The sequence below is a fragment of the Jaculus jaculus genome, unplaced genomic scaffold (genome assembly GCF_020740685.1).
Source record: "Jaculus jaculus isolate mJacJac1 unplaced genomic scaffold, mJacJac1.mat.Y.cur u25, whole genome shotgun sequence".
NCBI lineage: Eukaryota > Metazoa > Chordata > Mammalia > Rodentia > Dipodidae > Jaculus > Jaculus jaculus.
In genome coordinates this window covers 3,892,339-3,909,052 of record NW_025423515.1, presented here as the reverse complement: position 1 = coordinate 3,909,052, position 16,714 = coordinate 3,892,339, and the positions used below count along the sequence as shown (strand labels likewise).

General features: G+C 37.9%; 1 protein-coding gene across 3 annotated transcripts in view; it reads right to left on the bottom strand.

Annotated features, from left to right (window-relative positions):
• Positions 1 to 5,962: 5,962 nt before the first annotated feature.
• Positions 5,963 to 16,714, bottom strand: part of LOC101609365 (zinc finger protein 850-like) — a 73,910-nt gene continuing 63,158 nt past the window's right edge. For 2 of the 3 annotated variants that reach the window (XM_045141417.1, XM_045141418.1), the window contains exons 3-4: positions 12,773 to 12,865; positions 5,963 to 9,947 (exon numbers count right to left, since the gene is read on the bottom strand). In XM_045141417.1, coding sequence (XP_044997352.1) covers positions 7,441 to 9,947; positions 12,773 to 12,865 — 2,600 coding nt within the window. In that variant the 3' untranslated portion in view covers positions 5,963 to 7,440. Of the gene's footprint in view, positions 9,948 to 12,772; positions 12,866 to 13,105; positions 13,184 to 16,714 lie in introns of all 3 variants that reach the window. The other variant, XM_045141419.1, reaches the window with a different exon arrangement.

Sequence of the window (16,714 nt, the reverse complement as noted above, 5' to 3'; positions counted from 1 at the left end):
AGTCTGCAAGCAGCTGTTAATGGACTGCCAAGCCCATATTCTATAATGAATGACACAAATCCGATTCTAAATGTGTATTAGTTCTATCAGTAGTGATGTTCTAGAAGACAATGAAGAAAATAAACAAAGATATAAATATATAGTTTTAGATCTCCCATGGATAAACTGATAACATCTGCACATAAAGTTACTCGGACTTCTCATTTTCCTACTTGCATTCTTTCTTTCTACTTCCTTTGTCCCATTTGTCTAGCAAAATTTTTGAGCAGTATAATTGAGGACAGAGGAAATATCACAGTAATTGTCTTCCTAACTTTATTGAAAATGATTTTAATTTTATCACCACATAGAATAACGTCAGCTAACAGGTTACTGTATATGGTCTTCAGTATGTTAGAAAATGTTCCTTAAGTTCCAGTCAGCTTTATGGTGCTGGGATGAAATTCCACAACAGGTACAGTTCATAGGAGGAACATAATTTATTTGAATCTTGCAGATAGAGGAAATTCCGTAATGGAGGGAGAATCTAGTCTCCAGTCACAAGTCCATGCACAGAGAGTGAAGCAAAAGAACTGGCATCATAAACAGGCACATCTAGGATTCACCCACAGTGATGTCAAACTACAAACTTGAAGAAAACTCTTGAATACATTGTGGGACATCCATTCAAACAACCACATTCTACTCCTGACCTACAACAGGTTTATAGCCATTTACAATGTCAATCATATTCAGTAAAACTTAAAACAACCCCATCACTTTATCTGAGAGCTTTAAGATTAGTTCTTAGCTGTGAGTCCTGTAAAATCAAAACAAGTTATATACTTCAACACATAGAAGCAGAGAGTAAATATTTCACACTGTTATAAGGCATAAAAAGAGTGCAATGCAAAATTAATCATCATCAAGGAAACAGCAAACATTTGTACTTCAAGTCTGTTATTATAACCAGGGACTGACAGTCTCTGAAATTCCAAATTCTGTACCTCGGACTGTGCTGAATAGCTGAGGAAAACCCCCATCGTGTGTCAACAGTGCTTCATGGTAGCCCTTGCATAGCCCTGGTATATCTAAAATCAGGTCTCCATGAAAACCATGGTCCATCTTCTAATAGATTGACCAGCCTCTTCATTAGGGCCATCACATACTGCATATACAGCATGTCTTAGCAGCAGCTCCTGGAATCATGTGCTCATCACTTGTTCCATGTATTTGTCAGGCTTTGTAAACCAATAGCAGGTGTGCAGGAAACAGCAATATTGTTGATTCATGAATAAAATAAATCATGACCTCTAAGAATAGGTTTTTTCTTTTCAGATTTGCTTTCAAAAGATTTGGTATTCATACTATTTATTCTTTCTGGGATGTAATAATCTTAGGCATTCTCTCCACTCTTTTAATGTACAGCAGATAGGCTTTATTCCTTATGATTGCTAATGTTCTTAACAAGAGCACCTTCAGCAACAAAATTGTCAGTAATGTTAAATTGGATAGTATTTTTACAACATTAAAACATCACCTTCCTGTCTTTTTCAAAGCAGTTTCTACCCTTAAAAAAAAAAAATTACAGAAATATAAAGGGGGGGGCGGAGGGAGAGAGAATTGGCACAACAGTGGTCCAAACACTGTAATCAAACTCCAGATGCTTGTGAAACCTACTGAGCATATATAACCTTAAGTTTGCCTCACTTTTGTACATCTGGTTTACATAGGATCTAGATAGTTGAACATAGGGTCCATAGGATTCAAGGCAAATGCCTTAAACACTAAGCCATCATTGTAACCCTCAGTTTTGTATCTTTAGCCAAGCACATCAATCCCTTAAACATTTAACATTGAAAAAACTGTAGGCATGTGCTGCAGAATGCAAAAAGCCATTGTGCCAGTAGCCAAGTTACAAAATTTTCTGCAGTCTTTCCTTCCACTTAACGTTTATAAGCAAGGGCTGGGGAGATGGCTTAGCAGGTAAGTGCGTGCCTGTGAAGCCTATGGAACCTGGTTCAAGGCTCAATTCCCCAGAACCCGTATTAGTCAAATGCACAAGAGGCTCCGTGCATCTAGAGTTTGTTCACAGTGGTGGGAGGCCCTGGCACACCCATTTTTTTTTCTGTCTGCCTCTTTATTTGTCACTCTCAAACAAATAAACAAAAAGAGTTTATAAGCAAAGCTTTCAAGTAAAATTCTCTCTGTATTTTATAGTTCCAGATTCTCCACAAATTAGTCCATTAACCTTGACTTACCACTCCTGAAGAAGACATCATTAGTCCATGCCCATTCTTCCAAAATAAATGTTCCAAAGGTCCCAAATATGCATTGTTAGATTCACTTCAACTACACGCCACTACACAGTACCACTTCTGTGAGTCAGCTTTAGGCTGATGAGATGAACTTCCAAACCAAGCACAATTTATAGGAGGAATGTAATTTATATGAAGTTTGCAGAAAGAGACGTTCCATAATTGGGGCATAAGCTGGCCCCCTTTCAATGGTCCATTCAGAAAGTGAAAAAAACCACCTGTGCCATAAGAAAGTATAATCCAGTAATCGAGGGAGAGCTCCAGGAACCTATGTATCTTTTGGGTGGAAGCAAATCCACCTCCAAATACACTGTATGGCTAGACACTAGGACTCAGAAACAGTAACATTACGTTATGAGCTTAAATAAAAAACTCCTCGACCTATTTGGTGGCAACTATTACACTTTACAAATCAGCCCTGTAATTCTGGAATATAGCCATCCTGCTATCAGAAGTGATATTATGGATGTAATCCTGCATCTGTTTGCAAAGATTTTATTCAAAATTTTAATTCTATGTTTAAGACATTGGTCTAAAAACCTTACTGCTTGTTGTAGGCCAGGTGAAATTATAAACGATATCTGATCCTTAGACATTGAAATGTTAGATTTATCTATACCAACTCTTTCTCTGAACTCAGAGCTCATCAGTTCAGCTAGACAAATTAAATAGTAGATCTATGAATCCTTGGGTCCTTCCTTTTGATGGAACATGAACAACCACAAACAATTTTTTTAAATATTTTAAAGTATTTATTTGTAAGGAGAAAGGGAGAGAGAAGGGGTATAAAAGGCCTCCACCGCTGCAAACAAACTCCAGATATATGTGACACTCTGCATCTGTCTTTATGTAGGTTCTGAGGTATTCAACATTGATCTTTAAGCTGTGCAGGAAAGAGCTTTAATTGTTATGGAATGTTGACAACACCACAACTAGCATTTTTACATGCATATGACAGATTCATAGTCATGCCCTCATGCTTGTATGGCATTAACTTCACCCAATTAACCATCTTCCAAGTCCTTTCAAACATTTTTTTTTCAGTCTTGATGCATTTATTCTTTTTTTTTAAATTTGATTAGTTTTCTTTTCATCAAATACAGGCTGTTTGATACCATTGTTTAGGCTCATCTATGATTTACCTCCTCCTATTGGATCCTACTTGTTGATGTAAATGGGTTGTGCATTGTGGAGTTAGCTCCCAGTTATTGGTATGATAAATGTCTCTGTAAATCATGACCCAACATGAGACTCTGACATTCTTTCCACCCCCTCTTCCGCAAAATTTCCCTGAGCCATGTTGGGTTCATTTTTGGTCTGCTTCAGTGCTGAGGTGTTGGGGGCCTCTGAGGCTCTGGCTCTCTGATTTGGTAGGAGTTGATTTTTCTCTGTGTTGATCTCCTTCCACTTTGTGCTGGTATCCAGTTCACCGGAAAACATCACGCTTGCTTGTTTCACCAATTGTCCTTAGTTTCAGTTGGGCCCCTTTTGAGGTATGTTGGGGCAGCTCTCTCCATAGGATCTGCATCTACCTGAAAAAGAGAAGCAGATTCTCCAATGGGGAGTAAGTTAGCACCTAGAAAATTGAAATAACACTTACTTTTTTGATAGACAGTGTGATAGGTGTAGGCCCTCTTGTACCCCATGACTGATGACAGCTTGATATTGTAGAGTGGGCTTGTGTTTGGGTATGGTTCTGACTTGTTTCCCAGCTCCAGCTATGGGTCTAGTACCACTGAGTGGATCAGTTAGCCAAATCAAGAGTAGTTGGTTCCTCACCATAGCTGTGTGCCACTATTGCACTTGTGTGGGCATGACATAAGGTTATTTGTTGCTAATTAGATTAGACAATGAGTTGCTTGGACAGATATTGATCATTTCCCCCAGTTGCCCATGTAGCGCCTTCTGGCACTAGACACGCTGACTGTCTGGGGACTGACTCTCTCCTGGCTTCCAGCCATGTCATTCCATTTCACGCGTCAGCTGCGTATGGAGTCTTCAGCAATAGGGTCTTACCACTGGCCTTTGGTGGGTCATCAAGTACTCAGAGAAGTCTGTCATTGTTTTGGGAAACCTTGTAGGTTTCTCTGATCAAAAGCTCATTGTGGGTGGTAGCCCCAAGCTGGAAGTGGGGGTTACAGGTCAGTGCCTACTAATAAATTGAGGAAAAACATAAATAATATACAAGAGTTAGAGAGGAGAGAGATAGAGGGGAGAGGGGGGGGGAGGGAAGATGTAGAAGATTTAGGTTAGTCTTGATCCTACCCTCTCCAGTGTCTTGTGGTTCAGGTGTTTCCTGTAAGGGTGTAGTGAAGGTTCAGGCATTTGGTCTGACTTTTAGGAAGTAGAATTTTATGGTACCAATGACATTTGGGTCCAGATTACTGTTTTCTACCCTTCAATGCCCTCCCCGCCCTCCCTTCCATCCTATTGTCTAGTCCATGAAGTGCTTTGATGCATTTATTCTTATCATCCGACCTCATCCAAAGTAAAAAGCAAATTACTAAAAAATAAAAATTAGTAAGAAGTAAAAGCTTTTACTATTTCACTTACCAAAACTGATTCTTTTATTTATTTATTTTTCTTAATTTTCTATTCTGCAAGTACAGGCAGTTTGGTACCATAATTAGGCTCATCCGTGACCTACCCACTCCCCATTGGCCTCTCCTTGTTGAGGTATATGGGTCGTGCATTGTGGAGTTAGCCCTAATTTTCGTAGGGGGGCACTGACCTGTAACTTCCAGTACCAGCATGGGGCTATCACCCACAATGAGCTTTTGATCAGAGAAACCTACAAGGTTGTCTAAAAGAATGACAGATTTCTGTCAGAGTACTTGATGACTCACCAAAGATTAGTGGTAAGACCCTATTGATGAAGACACCATATGCAGCTGACACATAAAATGGAATGGCATGGGTGGAAGCCAGGAAAGAGTTGGTGCCCAGACAGTCAGCGTGTCTAGTGCCAGAATGTACTACATGGGCAACTGGGGGAAACACCCAATATCTGTCCAAGCAACTCATGGTACAACCTACTTAGCAACAAATAACCTGTTATGATGCCCACACACACAAGTGCAATAGTGGCACACAGTCATGGTGGGGAACCAACTGCTCTTGATTCGGCTAACTGATCCCCTCAGTGGTACAAGACCCACAGCTGGAGCTGGGAAACAAGTTAGAAACATATCCAAACATAAGCCCACTCTGCAGTATCAAGCTACCATCAATCAAGGGCTACAAGAGGGCCTACACCTATTAAACTCTCTATAAAAAAAGTAAGGGCAATCTCATTTGTCCTGGTAGTAACTTACTCTCCGTTGGAGAGTCTATTCTTTTTCAGATAGATGCAGATCCTAAGGAGAGAGCCACCCCATCATACCTCAAAAGAGTCCTGGCTGAAACTAAGGTAAATTGGCAAAACAAGCAAGGGTGCTGTTTTCCTGATAAAACAGATACCAGCACAAGGGAGAAGGAGACCAACACAGAGAAAAATCAACGCCTACCAAATCAGAGAGCCAGAGCCCCAGAGGCCCTCAATACCTTATCACTGAAGCAGACCTTTCAAACATTTTTGATAATCATTTTTAATATATTACTTCATTCAGTACACCTAATATCAATTACATATATTAAAAACTGAGTAACAGCTGGACTGACTAACATAGGCCTTTAATTCCAGCACTCAGGAAGCAGACATACACAGATGACTATGAGTTAGGGACCAGCCTGAGAGAAGATAGTGAATTACAGGTCAGCCTGAATTGAACATAAACAGGATGCTAGAGGAGAAAAGTTACATTCAAACATCCAAAATTTTCCCCTGGCCCAAATAAACCCATGATAATTTTATGATTACTTATGTCTGATATAAAAGGCTCCATAGTCTTTAGCAAATATGATACAGCTCAAAACTGAAAAGTCCAACATTTAAACTGAGATGCTAGAAACTCTATTAATTTTAAACCTTGTTCACTCAAAGTATAGTAAGTTATTTACAAAACACAATGATATAAATATTTCCACTGCAAATGGAAGGTGTAGCAAGGAAATACTGACAAGAATTGGGAAAACAAACAGGAAAAATTTCAAATTATGCAGCTGTACCTTGGGAGCCCGAGCAAAAAGTAATAATAGTGACAATAATAATAAGCTGTTCTACAAATTTAATCCCTCGGGACCTGAATGCTAGCTTTATAGGGAAACCAAACTTCACCAGGATAAGCAGCATTCCTTGGTGGCAATTCCCAAAAATTCCAAGCAATTTCACTGACATACTTTTCAACTTGATAGATCCATTTTTGGCACCATAGAACTTAAAGATTTCCCTTAGTTGCAAAGTGGCAATCTTAAGGCTGTCTGTACTTCCTGATCCCTTTTTCCTACCTTTTACTTCCAAAAACGATAGGTGAGTCACCAAAAGAGAACAGTAACACACTTTTGTATTGTTATTACATACCTCTCCTAATTTCAGACTGACCACTGCTATTCCTGCTATTCTACTACGTATCAGGATTTCCATCCTTAAACACAGAAATGTCTTACAGACATTCATTACATTGGTATGGCTTCTCACCTTTGTTAGTTCTGTGATGTATACTGAGCTGTAACTTGCAGATGAAGAATTTCCAACATTCACTGCATTTAAATGCCTTCTCACATGTGACTTTTCTGATGCAGAGTTGTAACTTGCAGATCAATGCTTTCCCACATTTAGTACATTCATGACTTCACACCTACATGAGTTTGATGATGCACAGTGACATGTGAGTTGGTGAGGTAAGCTTTGCCACATTTAGAACATCCATATGGCTTTTGAAAGGTGTCAATCCTCTGGTGTATAAAAGAGACGTACTTGCAAATAATCTTGAACATTCTTGGCATTTAAATCACTTCTCATCTGTGTGAGTACTCTGATGATTAGTAAGATGTGACTTGCAGATAATGGCTTTCCAAATCTCGTTGAATTTAAATGGCATCTCAACTGTGTGAGATATCTGATGTGTGAAGAGATTTTACTTGAACATGAACACTTTAACAATTCAGTACATTCATATGGCTTTCCACCTGTGTGAGTATACTGATGGTTAATGAGATATGACTTGAACACGAAGGCTTTCAGTCAGTACATCCATATGGCTTCTCACCTGTGAGTTCTTTGATGCTCAGTGAGATGTGATTTGGCAATGAAGGCTTTCCCACAGTCAGTACATTCATGTGGCTTTTGACCAATGTGAGTTCTTTGATGCCTAATGAGATGTGAACTTCTTATAAAGGCTTTCATACATTTGATACATTTATATGGCTTCTCACCTGTGTGAGTTCTCTGATGCACAATGAGTTGACACTTGAATGTGAAGGTTTTCCTACATTCATTACATTCATATGGCTTTTCACCTGTGTGGGTTTTCTGATGTATACTGAGTTTTGACTTGGACGTAAAGGTTTTCCTACATTCATTACATTCATATGGCCTTTCACCAGAGTGAGTTCTCTGGTGTATACTAAGTTGTGACTTGAACATGAACGTTTTCCCACATTCATTACATTCATATGGCTTTTCACCTGTGTGGGTTTTCTGATGTACACTGAGCTGTGATTTGGATGTGAAGGTTTTCCTACATTCATTACATTCATATGGCCTTTCACCAGAGTGAGTTCTCTGGTGTATACTAAGTTGTGACTTGAACATGAAGGGTTTCCCACATTCATTACATTCATATGGCTTTTCACCTGTGTGCATTTTCTGATGTATACTGAGTTGTGACTTGAACATGAAGGTTTTTCCACATTCATTACATTCATATGGCTTTGCACCTGTGTGAGTTTTCTGATGTATACTGAGTTGTGACTTGAACATGAACGTTTTCCTACATTCACTACATTCATATGACTTTTCACCTGTGTGAGGTCTCTGATGATTAAGGAGATGTGACTTGGATATGAGGGCTTTCCCATGTTCAGAATGTTCATATGCCTTTTCACGGAAGTGAGTTTTCTGATGCTTAGTGAGAGTTGACTTGCACATAAAGGCTTTCCCACATTCAGTACATTTGTATGGCTTCTCCCCTGTGTGAGTTCTCTGATGTAGAGTGAGTTGTGACATGAACATGAAGGTTTTTTTACACTCAGTACATTCACATGGTCTCTCACCTTTGTGAATCCTCAGATGCCTATTGAAACTTGACTTGAACATGAAGGCTTTCCCACAGTCATTACATTCATATGGCTTTTCACCAGTGTGAGTTCTGTGATGCATAGTGAAATTTGACTTGCACATAAAGGCTTTCCCACATTCAGCACATTTGTATGGCTTCTCCCCTGTGTGAGTTCTCTGATGTATAATAAGTTGTGACTTGAACATGAAGGTTTTCTTACATTCGGTACATTCACATGGCTTCTCACATTTGTGAATTCTCAGATGCCTAGTGAAACTTGACTTAAACATGAAGTCTTTCCCACAATTAGTACATTTAAATGGTTTCTCACCTGTGTGAGTTCTCTGATGCTCAGTGAGATGTGACTTGGCCAGGAAGGTTTTCTGACACACAGTACATTCATGCAGCTTTTGACCGGTGTGAGTTCTCTGGTGCTTAGTTAAATTTTTCTTGCATATAAAGCCTTTCCCACAATCAGTACATTTATATGGCTTTTCACTGGTGTGAGTTCTATGATGCCTCATGAGCTCTGAATTGAATGTAAAGGCTTTCCCACATTCAGTACATTCATGTGGTTTCACATCTGTGTGAGTTCTCTGATGAATAGAGAGTTGAGTTTTTAACATAACGGTTTTCCTACATTCATTACTTTCATATGGAGTTTCGCCTGTGTTATTTCTCTGATGATTAGTGAGATGTGACTTGGACATGACAGTTTTACCATATTCAGTACATTCATGTCGCTTTTTACAGGCCTGAGTTCTCTGATGCGTAGTAAGATTTGACTTTTGCATAAAGCCTTTCCCACATTCAGTACATTTGTATGGCTTCTCGCCTGTGTGAGTTCTCTGATGCCTAGTGATATGTGAGTTGCACATGAAGGCTTTCCCACAGTCAGTACATTCATATGGCTTTTCACCAGTGTGAGTTCTGTGATGTCTAGTGAGATCTGACTTACATATAAAGGCTTTCCCACATTCATTACATTCAAATGGCTTCTCACCTTTGTGAGTTCTCTGATGCCTAGTTATATTTGACTTGTACATGAAGGCTTTCCCACATTCAGGACATTCATATGGCTTTTCACCAGTGTGAGTTCTGTGATGGATAGTGAGATCTGACTTGAACATAAAGGCTTTCCCACATTCAGTGCATTTGTATGGCTTCTCACCTGTATGAGTTCTCTGATGTTTAGTGAGTTGTAACTTGGAGATGAAAGCTTTTCCACATTCACTACATTCATATACCTCATCACCTGTGTGAGTCTGCTGATGGACACTGAGATGTGAATTGGTAATGCAAGCTTTTCCATATTGATAAGGTTTCTCAGCTGTGTGACTTCTCTGATGCACAGTGACATGCGACTTGGATATCAAGGTTGTCCCACATGATTCTTGATGCCAAGTGTGATGTAACTTGTGGAAAACAGCATTCTGGCATTGCTTAAAATCATCAAACTTTGTCCAGTACATTTTCTGTTGACTTTTTAATTCTGAGAAATACAAAGAAACTTATTACATTCCAAATAGTAAACAAATATTTGACTCAAAAAGGCTTCTTTGTATTTGGTATGGTATTACATAGATCACAATAACTATATTAATACTACTTTTCAACTGACTTCTTTGCTAGTCACTATGGTAGGTTCCTTGACCTGAGGCAAATCTTATATAACAACGTGCAAACTCAGCACATGTTTTCTTATATTCACAGAACCTACTGGAGACCTTTAAATGAGACTAATTTTTGTTCTTTATTTGGTTTCCTTGCCTCTTCAATAAGATCTGTTCTAATTTTTATGAAAACAGCAATTTTCGGGTGGATTAAGCTTATTCAAGAATTTACTTTTCAATGAAATAACCTTTTGGGTATGAATAAAAGTTTTCCTTAATTTTTATTCTTTTTTTTTTCTTTATTTATTTGAGAGCGACAGACACAGAGAGAAAGACAGATAGAGGGAGAGAGAGAGAATGGGCGCGCCAGGGCTTCCAGCCTCTGCAAACAAACTCCAGATGCGTGCACCCCCTCATGCATCTGGCTAACATGGGACCTGGGGAACCGAGCCTCGAACCGGGGTCCTTAGGCTTCACAGGCAAGTGCTTAACCACTAAGCCATCTCTCCAGCCCAAGTTTTCCTTAATTTTTACACTTGCATTTCCTTACTTGAGTGTTTATACATAACTTTACCACAAGTTTACTAGATGTTTTCCTCTTCTAGTGTTTCACTTACTACAAACATGAGTGCAGAATTCTACTGCGATAATGTAGGATATGTTTGTTTTTGTTTCTACCCACTGCACTTACCACCTTTCTGCACAGAACATAATCAAGATAGTTGTTTTTTAATCTTATATGTTTATAGGTGCATATGTGGTTTTGATTTTGGAAAAGTGTGTTAGGAAGTGTATGTTTGCTAATAATAGTTCAAGTTTGGGAAACAATCATTGCCTTTAGCCTATGTGATTTGTGGGATTCTCAGTGTTCCAGTCAATTCTCAGGATCTTAACTAATGATTATGCAAAAATCATATTAATCGACTGAATGATCTCAACAGTTAATGTTGGGTTTAATGACTGTGGACATGATGTTTTTTTTTAATAACTGATATCTAATGATAATAATAGATAAGCATTGTCTTGAATCATTGTTATACTGAATGAAGGAGAAAAGAAGAAAGAAGATGGCAAAGAAAAAACACTGCATGGAAAACAAAATAGTAATTAAAATTAAGATAAGAATATTAAAATATGAAAAGCATCACTATATGGGATAAAATGAAAAAGAAACCTATTAATGAAGAAAAATAGTTGAACAATAAGGAGGAAGGAAAAAAATTAGAGAACACTCATACTCTCTCTCCAGGTGGTTATTGGCAGAATTAATGGTGTTTCATCTGTACACTGATATAGTCATTCTTTGATCACTGATGAAGTTGGTGGTGTATATACACTAATGGATGGACACGTAAGCAAGGTAAATGGCAAATCTGCACACAAATAAATTTGCATCTTCATATATAAGCTACTAGAAACCATTGGGATTGATATAACAGGCAGAATCCTACATTTATTGCACATACAGGTAAAATACAAGGTATCTCAACTGTGTATCAGAAAGTGAAAAAACAATATAGAGGACTCTTAGCTCAATTCAGGGATTTAAGTACCCAAGCAAGAATCAACTACATGTGGTAAAGGGAAGGATCCACCTACATTATTGAACTGGGCTATAAATTTTCAGATCAATGTTACAACTAAACATGTGACTCTATAATGAATGTCTAAAGGCCAAACAAAATGATCAATATAGGCTTAACATTTCCTATGTTTTAAACATCAATAAGCAATATGATATGAAAGGTAATACCAAAAAAAATATCCCTAATAGGCTTCTATAATGCAAAGCTAGATCAGTAATTCTCAAATTGGCCCTACCAGGTTGAGTATTTCTTCTTGTGTCCATCATCCACATATAAATACTTAATGTGTCCAGACACCCAGGATTATCCATGTTTTCAGGTTCCAAAATTTTCAAATGTTTCACTTGTAACATTTCTCTAATGTGAGTCTGCTGTTAAAGACTGAGTGGCAGCAATACTGATATGAATCTCTAGAATTATCTCCTGCAAGACACCTATGTTTCTAATAATTCTCTGACAAAAGAGATCTTTGTAATGTTTGCTGTAGTGTTGTACCTGTGGCCTTATATTTTTGCCTAGAACATGGGAATGGACTATTTCTTACTTATCTTTGTACTGCCATTCAGATTTTCTTTTCTTCAACGTCCCAAATGCTCATTTTAAATCCCAGACACACATTCTATATTTCATAAACCTAATATCCATTTGTCACCTACATTCTTCTCATGTACATTGAAAAAAGGTTCTAATAACTTATGGAATCTCTGGGGCTCTTTTATTCACTTCCAAATTTCACAGGTGATTGTAAATGTAATTATGATACTTTATTTGTGTCTGCATTGTAAGCACAACCATTATAGAATTGTGTACCTGAATATCTTCAAAGCATTTTGTGAGAGTAGTACAAGTGATTAATGGCACTGTTATACTAAAACACACAAAAAATGGTCTAGTGAAAATTTATTACAATACCTAACACAATATTTTCCAAGACCGCCTATACATGGAATTAAATTTTGTAACATATAAGAAAAAAAAAAAAAAAGAAAACATTCTTCAATGTCACAAACAGAATAGAGCTTTCTCCATGTCATAACAGGTGTTGGAGTCACACTAATACCATTTATCATGACAATTCCTGATGACTTCTCAATACATAGAAATATGCATTTACTTGCCTGGGAACCTCTGAATTGAGCCTCCTACAGCACTCCATGGTGCAAATCCATGCTCCAATTTGAAAATCAAATCTGGTTTGGTGATACAGTTCCCTGTAATTGGGAAATTATTGTCAAATGTTATATAAGTGAACTCTTCTATTGCTCTCTATTAGGTAAATTGCAAAGATAGCTTAGAGAAAGTTTCTACTACTGGAGTTCATTAAATGGAATATTTCCCTGAAGTGACATTGAAAATAGTTCTCTCAAGTGACATTGCACAGCATGATATATAATAAAATGATTTATTTCTGTGTGTGTGAGGGGGGGGATTTTTACAAACTATGGACTCACTCTAGCCAAGCTGACCAAGAACAAACGCTGTAGCCCCAGGTCCTTCTACTTCAGCCACATACATTCTGGAACAAAAACCTTAAAGTAATTTAAAAAGAACATTAAATGAACAGAGCATAATGAAACAGGACCATAATGAACTACAAAGACAACAAGTGACATTACTCATAGGTGGAACAAAGAGAGTGGTCATAAAATGATGAATAGAGAAAGACTGTGGGAAAAGACTTCAACTAATGAAATGAATAGAAGGGTAAAATGGGGGCTGCAGAGATATCTTAGGGGTCAAGGCACGTGTCTAGGAAACCATAAGAACTAGGTAGGATTCCCTAGTACCCAAGTAAGCCAGATGTCCTCGGTGGTGTATGCATTTCAAGTTTGTATGGAGTGGCTGCATGTCAGAGAAACATAATTTCTCTCTCTTTCTCCCTCTCTCAAATAAATAAAAATTTTTAAAAAATTTAAAGTAAAATAGAAAAGAGGATTCACGACTAAATCATAAAATAGAGCCAAAAATTTTATTACTAATTAAAGTAAGGAAGCAATGGGCTTCTGGGTTTATAGGAATAGTCCTAAAGTAAGTAAAGGTATATAATAAAAGCTACAGAGTTAAAAAAAAAAAAAAAAGAAATATAATCTGGACAGCTAGTGAGTAAAGCCCATAAATGCATGCATACATGCAAACACACAAACACACACACACACAAATTAATAAACATAAGTAAAAATAAAGTTTTTCCATAACTCAGCACAGGTCTATAATGTATTTTTTCTCTATATAGTCATTTCACCTCCGAAGGACATTTTTCAAATCTCGCTTACGATTTGTATGGACTTTGGTTATTGCCCTTATTATATATCTTAGGCTATGACTTTATTTTTTTTTTCTTTATACTTTCAATTAAATTTAGAGGTTCATGCATCCTGGAAAAGTGCTTTACACCAAGCTATTTTTCATCACTACTACTTCAATAGAGCATTGTAGAAGAGTGGTGGATAAGCACATCATTTTTTAAGAGAAAATAATTCCAGTGTTGCCCAGTCATTATTATGGAGGTCATCTCATATATAACATGACTTGTCACATTATAGTCTTGTGTTGAATTTTGGAGAAAATTTATTTTTATTTATAATTTTATATACACACACACATATATTCAAAAAAAACAGATTAATGGGGGTGAAAAGGTCTAAGTGAGGTCAAGGGAAGAGACTGAGTAAGGAAAGGTAGAGGTAGGGCTAATCAAAATCTAAGAGGAAATAAATGAGTCACATGGAAACCTACTTTTTTGGACAATGGAACACATACGAGCCAGATTATTACTAAAAATTTTCAGTGCCAGGAATGGGATATCTACCAGTGAGTTGTTGGCCAGGGAAGTCCCTAATTCCCCCAAAACATTACAGGCCATTGCCGAGGCCCTTGGTTACCCACCAGAAATGGATGGTAAGACCCTATTGCTGAATACATCACATACTTGGGCTGCAAGGTCACTGAGAAATATTGTTTGGACTGAGCTGAAAACCTCCTCCATGTAGACCAGCTGGCAGGAAGCTGGAAAAAGACATGCTACACAGATCAATGGGGGGGAGAGAGAGAGAAATGACTAGTGAAGGTACCCAACAGAGGACACTGCAAGTCTTATACTTAGCCAGCCAGGCCAAATGAGCCAATGGGTGCAACAGTGGCACATCTCTTAAGGGGGAAACAAATAGCCCTCTAACTTGACTAGAGGCCTGCTCCATGGGAGGTAATACATCCCTGATACTGAAAACCTACAACAGTAGCAGTCATGAGCCCTAGGGGTGTAATGTCTAATGCTGTCTGGCTAAAAGTATATACTATGCTCATCAAACTGTCCAGCAAACACTTCTCTTAATGATCATACCCATATACTAATGCTACTTTCACTTTTGGCTAGAGAACCTTCTCTTTTAAGATGGCAGTGACCTTGGGATTACTCTCAAAGTGCCATAGTGCTGAGAAGTGACAGAGGAGTGCTCTGCACAGAAATATCTCAATCACACCTTCCATGGCACAGGGTCCATTGAGGAAAAGGTAGTGAAAAGAATGTAAGAGCCAATGGGAGGGTAGGACTCTTTATATCATGCTCCTCCAGACACAAACTGGCCTGGATATCCATGACCTCACAATGCATGACACTACCTACACAAAACCATCATAATAGGTCGAAAAGATCATGACATCAAAATTAAAGAGACTGATTGAGAGGGGGAGGGGTATGGTGGAGAGCAGAGTTTCAAAGGAGAAAGTGTGGGGGGGAATTACCATGAGATATTGTTTATAATTATAGAAGTTGTCAATAAAAAAGAGAAATAAAAATGTCCTTCTTTGTAGGTCAAATGTCTATATAGGCAAACAAAGATTCTAAGGAGAAATTTAGCCAGGTTTGATGGCATACTCCTTTACTACAAACAAGTGGATACCTGAGGTAGGAGATTCACTAAAATGTTGAGGGCAGGCTTGGCTACAGAGTGCTCTCCAGGATAACCTAGGGTAGACTGAGATCCAGTCTCCAAATAAAAAGAAAAAATGGTGGTATGAACATAAGAGTAGGATGTTATGTGAAGTAATACAGCTATTTCCTCTGGTTTTGAAAGAACTGTCATCATCATAAATCAAAACAGCTCTACTGACCTCCAAGGGACTTTCAAAACAGTCATATCAATGAAATCAAGAATTCCCAGATGGACAGGTGGCTTAGCAGTTACAGTGTTTGCCTGCAAAGCCAAAGGAACCCAGTTCAATTGTCCAGGAACCACATAAGTCAGATGTGAAAATGGGCATATGTGTCTGGAATTTGTGTGCAGTGGCTGGATGCCCCGGTGCATCTACCCCTCCACCTCAAATAAGTAAGTAAAATATAATAAAAAAGGTGAGCCATCATGTTCTGCATAATAAAAGAAAAAGAATACTGAAACAGTTACATAGGTCTGTGATAACACAAATAGACTATACTCAAAAACCAAAAATGAATGCCATAAATTTCTCACTTGATAGTCCCATTGAGAATGTGTAGATAAGAGATGAAAACAGATTAGGATTTTGAATTTTTTGCCTGTACAAATGTGTATCATAGAAGTCTTTTCTTTATAAGTAACCCAATCAACTCATTCACCAAGGTGGAAATTATATTTTTTCCTTTGGCTTATTAAATTCCTTTATAATTGGAGTAAAAAGATGTTATTTCACTTCACCTCAGGACATTCATTGCATATAAATGAAATATGACAAACACAAAACAAAATTTCTGCATGTTGTCATTATAATTACAAGTCCAAGTTTACATATTAGAGTTACAAAATAAAACTAGTGACTAGAATATGGAAAATGGGTAGAAGAAATGGGATAAATGAGCACGGATAGAATTAAATGGGTGCCCTCAGAAGAAATAATTTCTTATGTTGCATAGCACCATCCTAACTTAGCATGAACATGGCAAAAATTTATTATTTCAGAATAGCTACAAGAGCTGGGTGTGGTGGCACATGCCCTTAGTTCCAGCACTCAGGAGACCCAGGTAGGAGGATCGCCAAGAGTTCAAGGCCACCCTGAGATTTAATAGTGAATTCCAGGTCAGCCTCGTC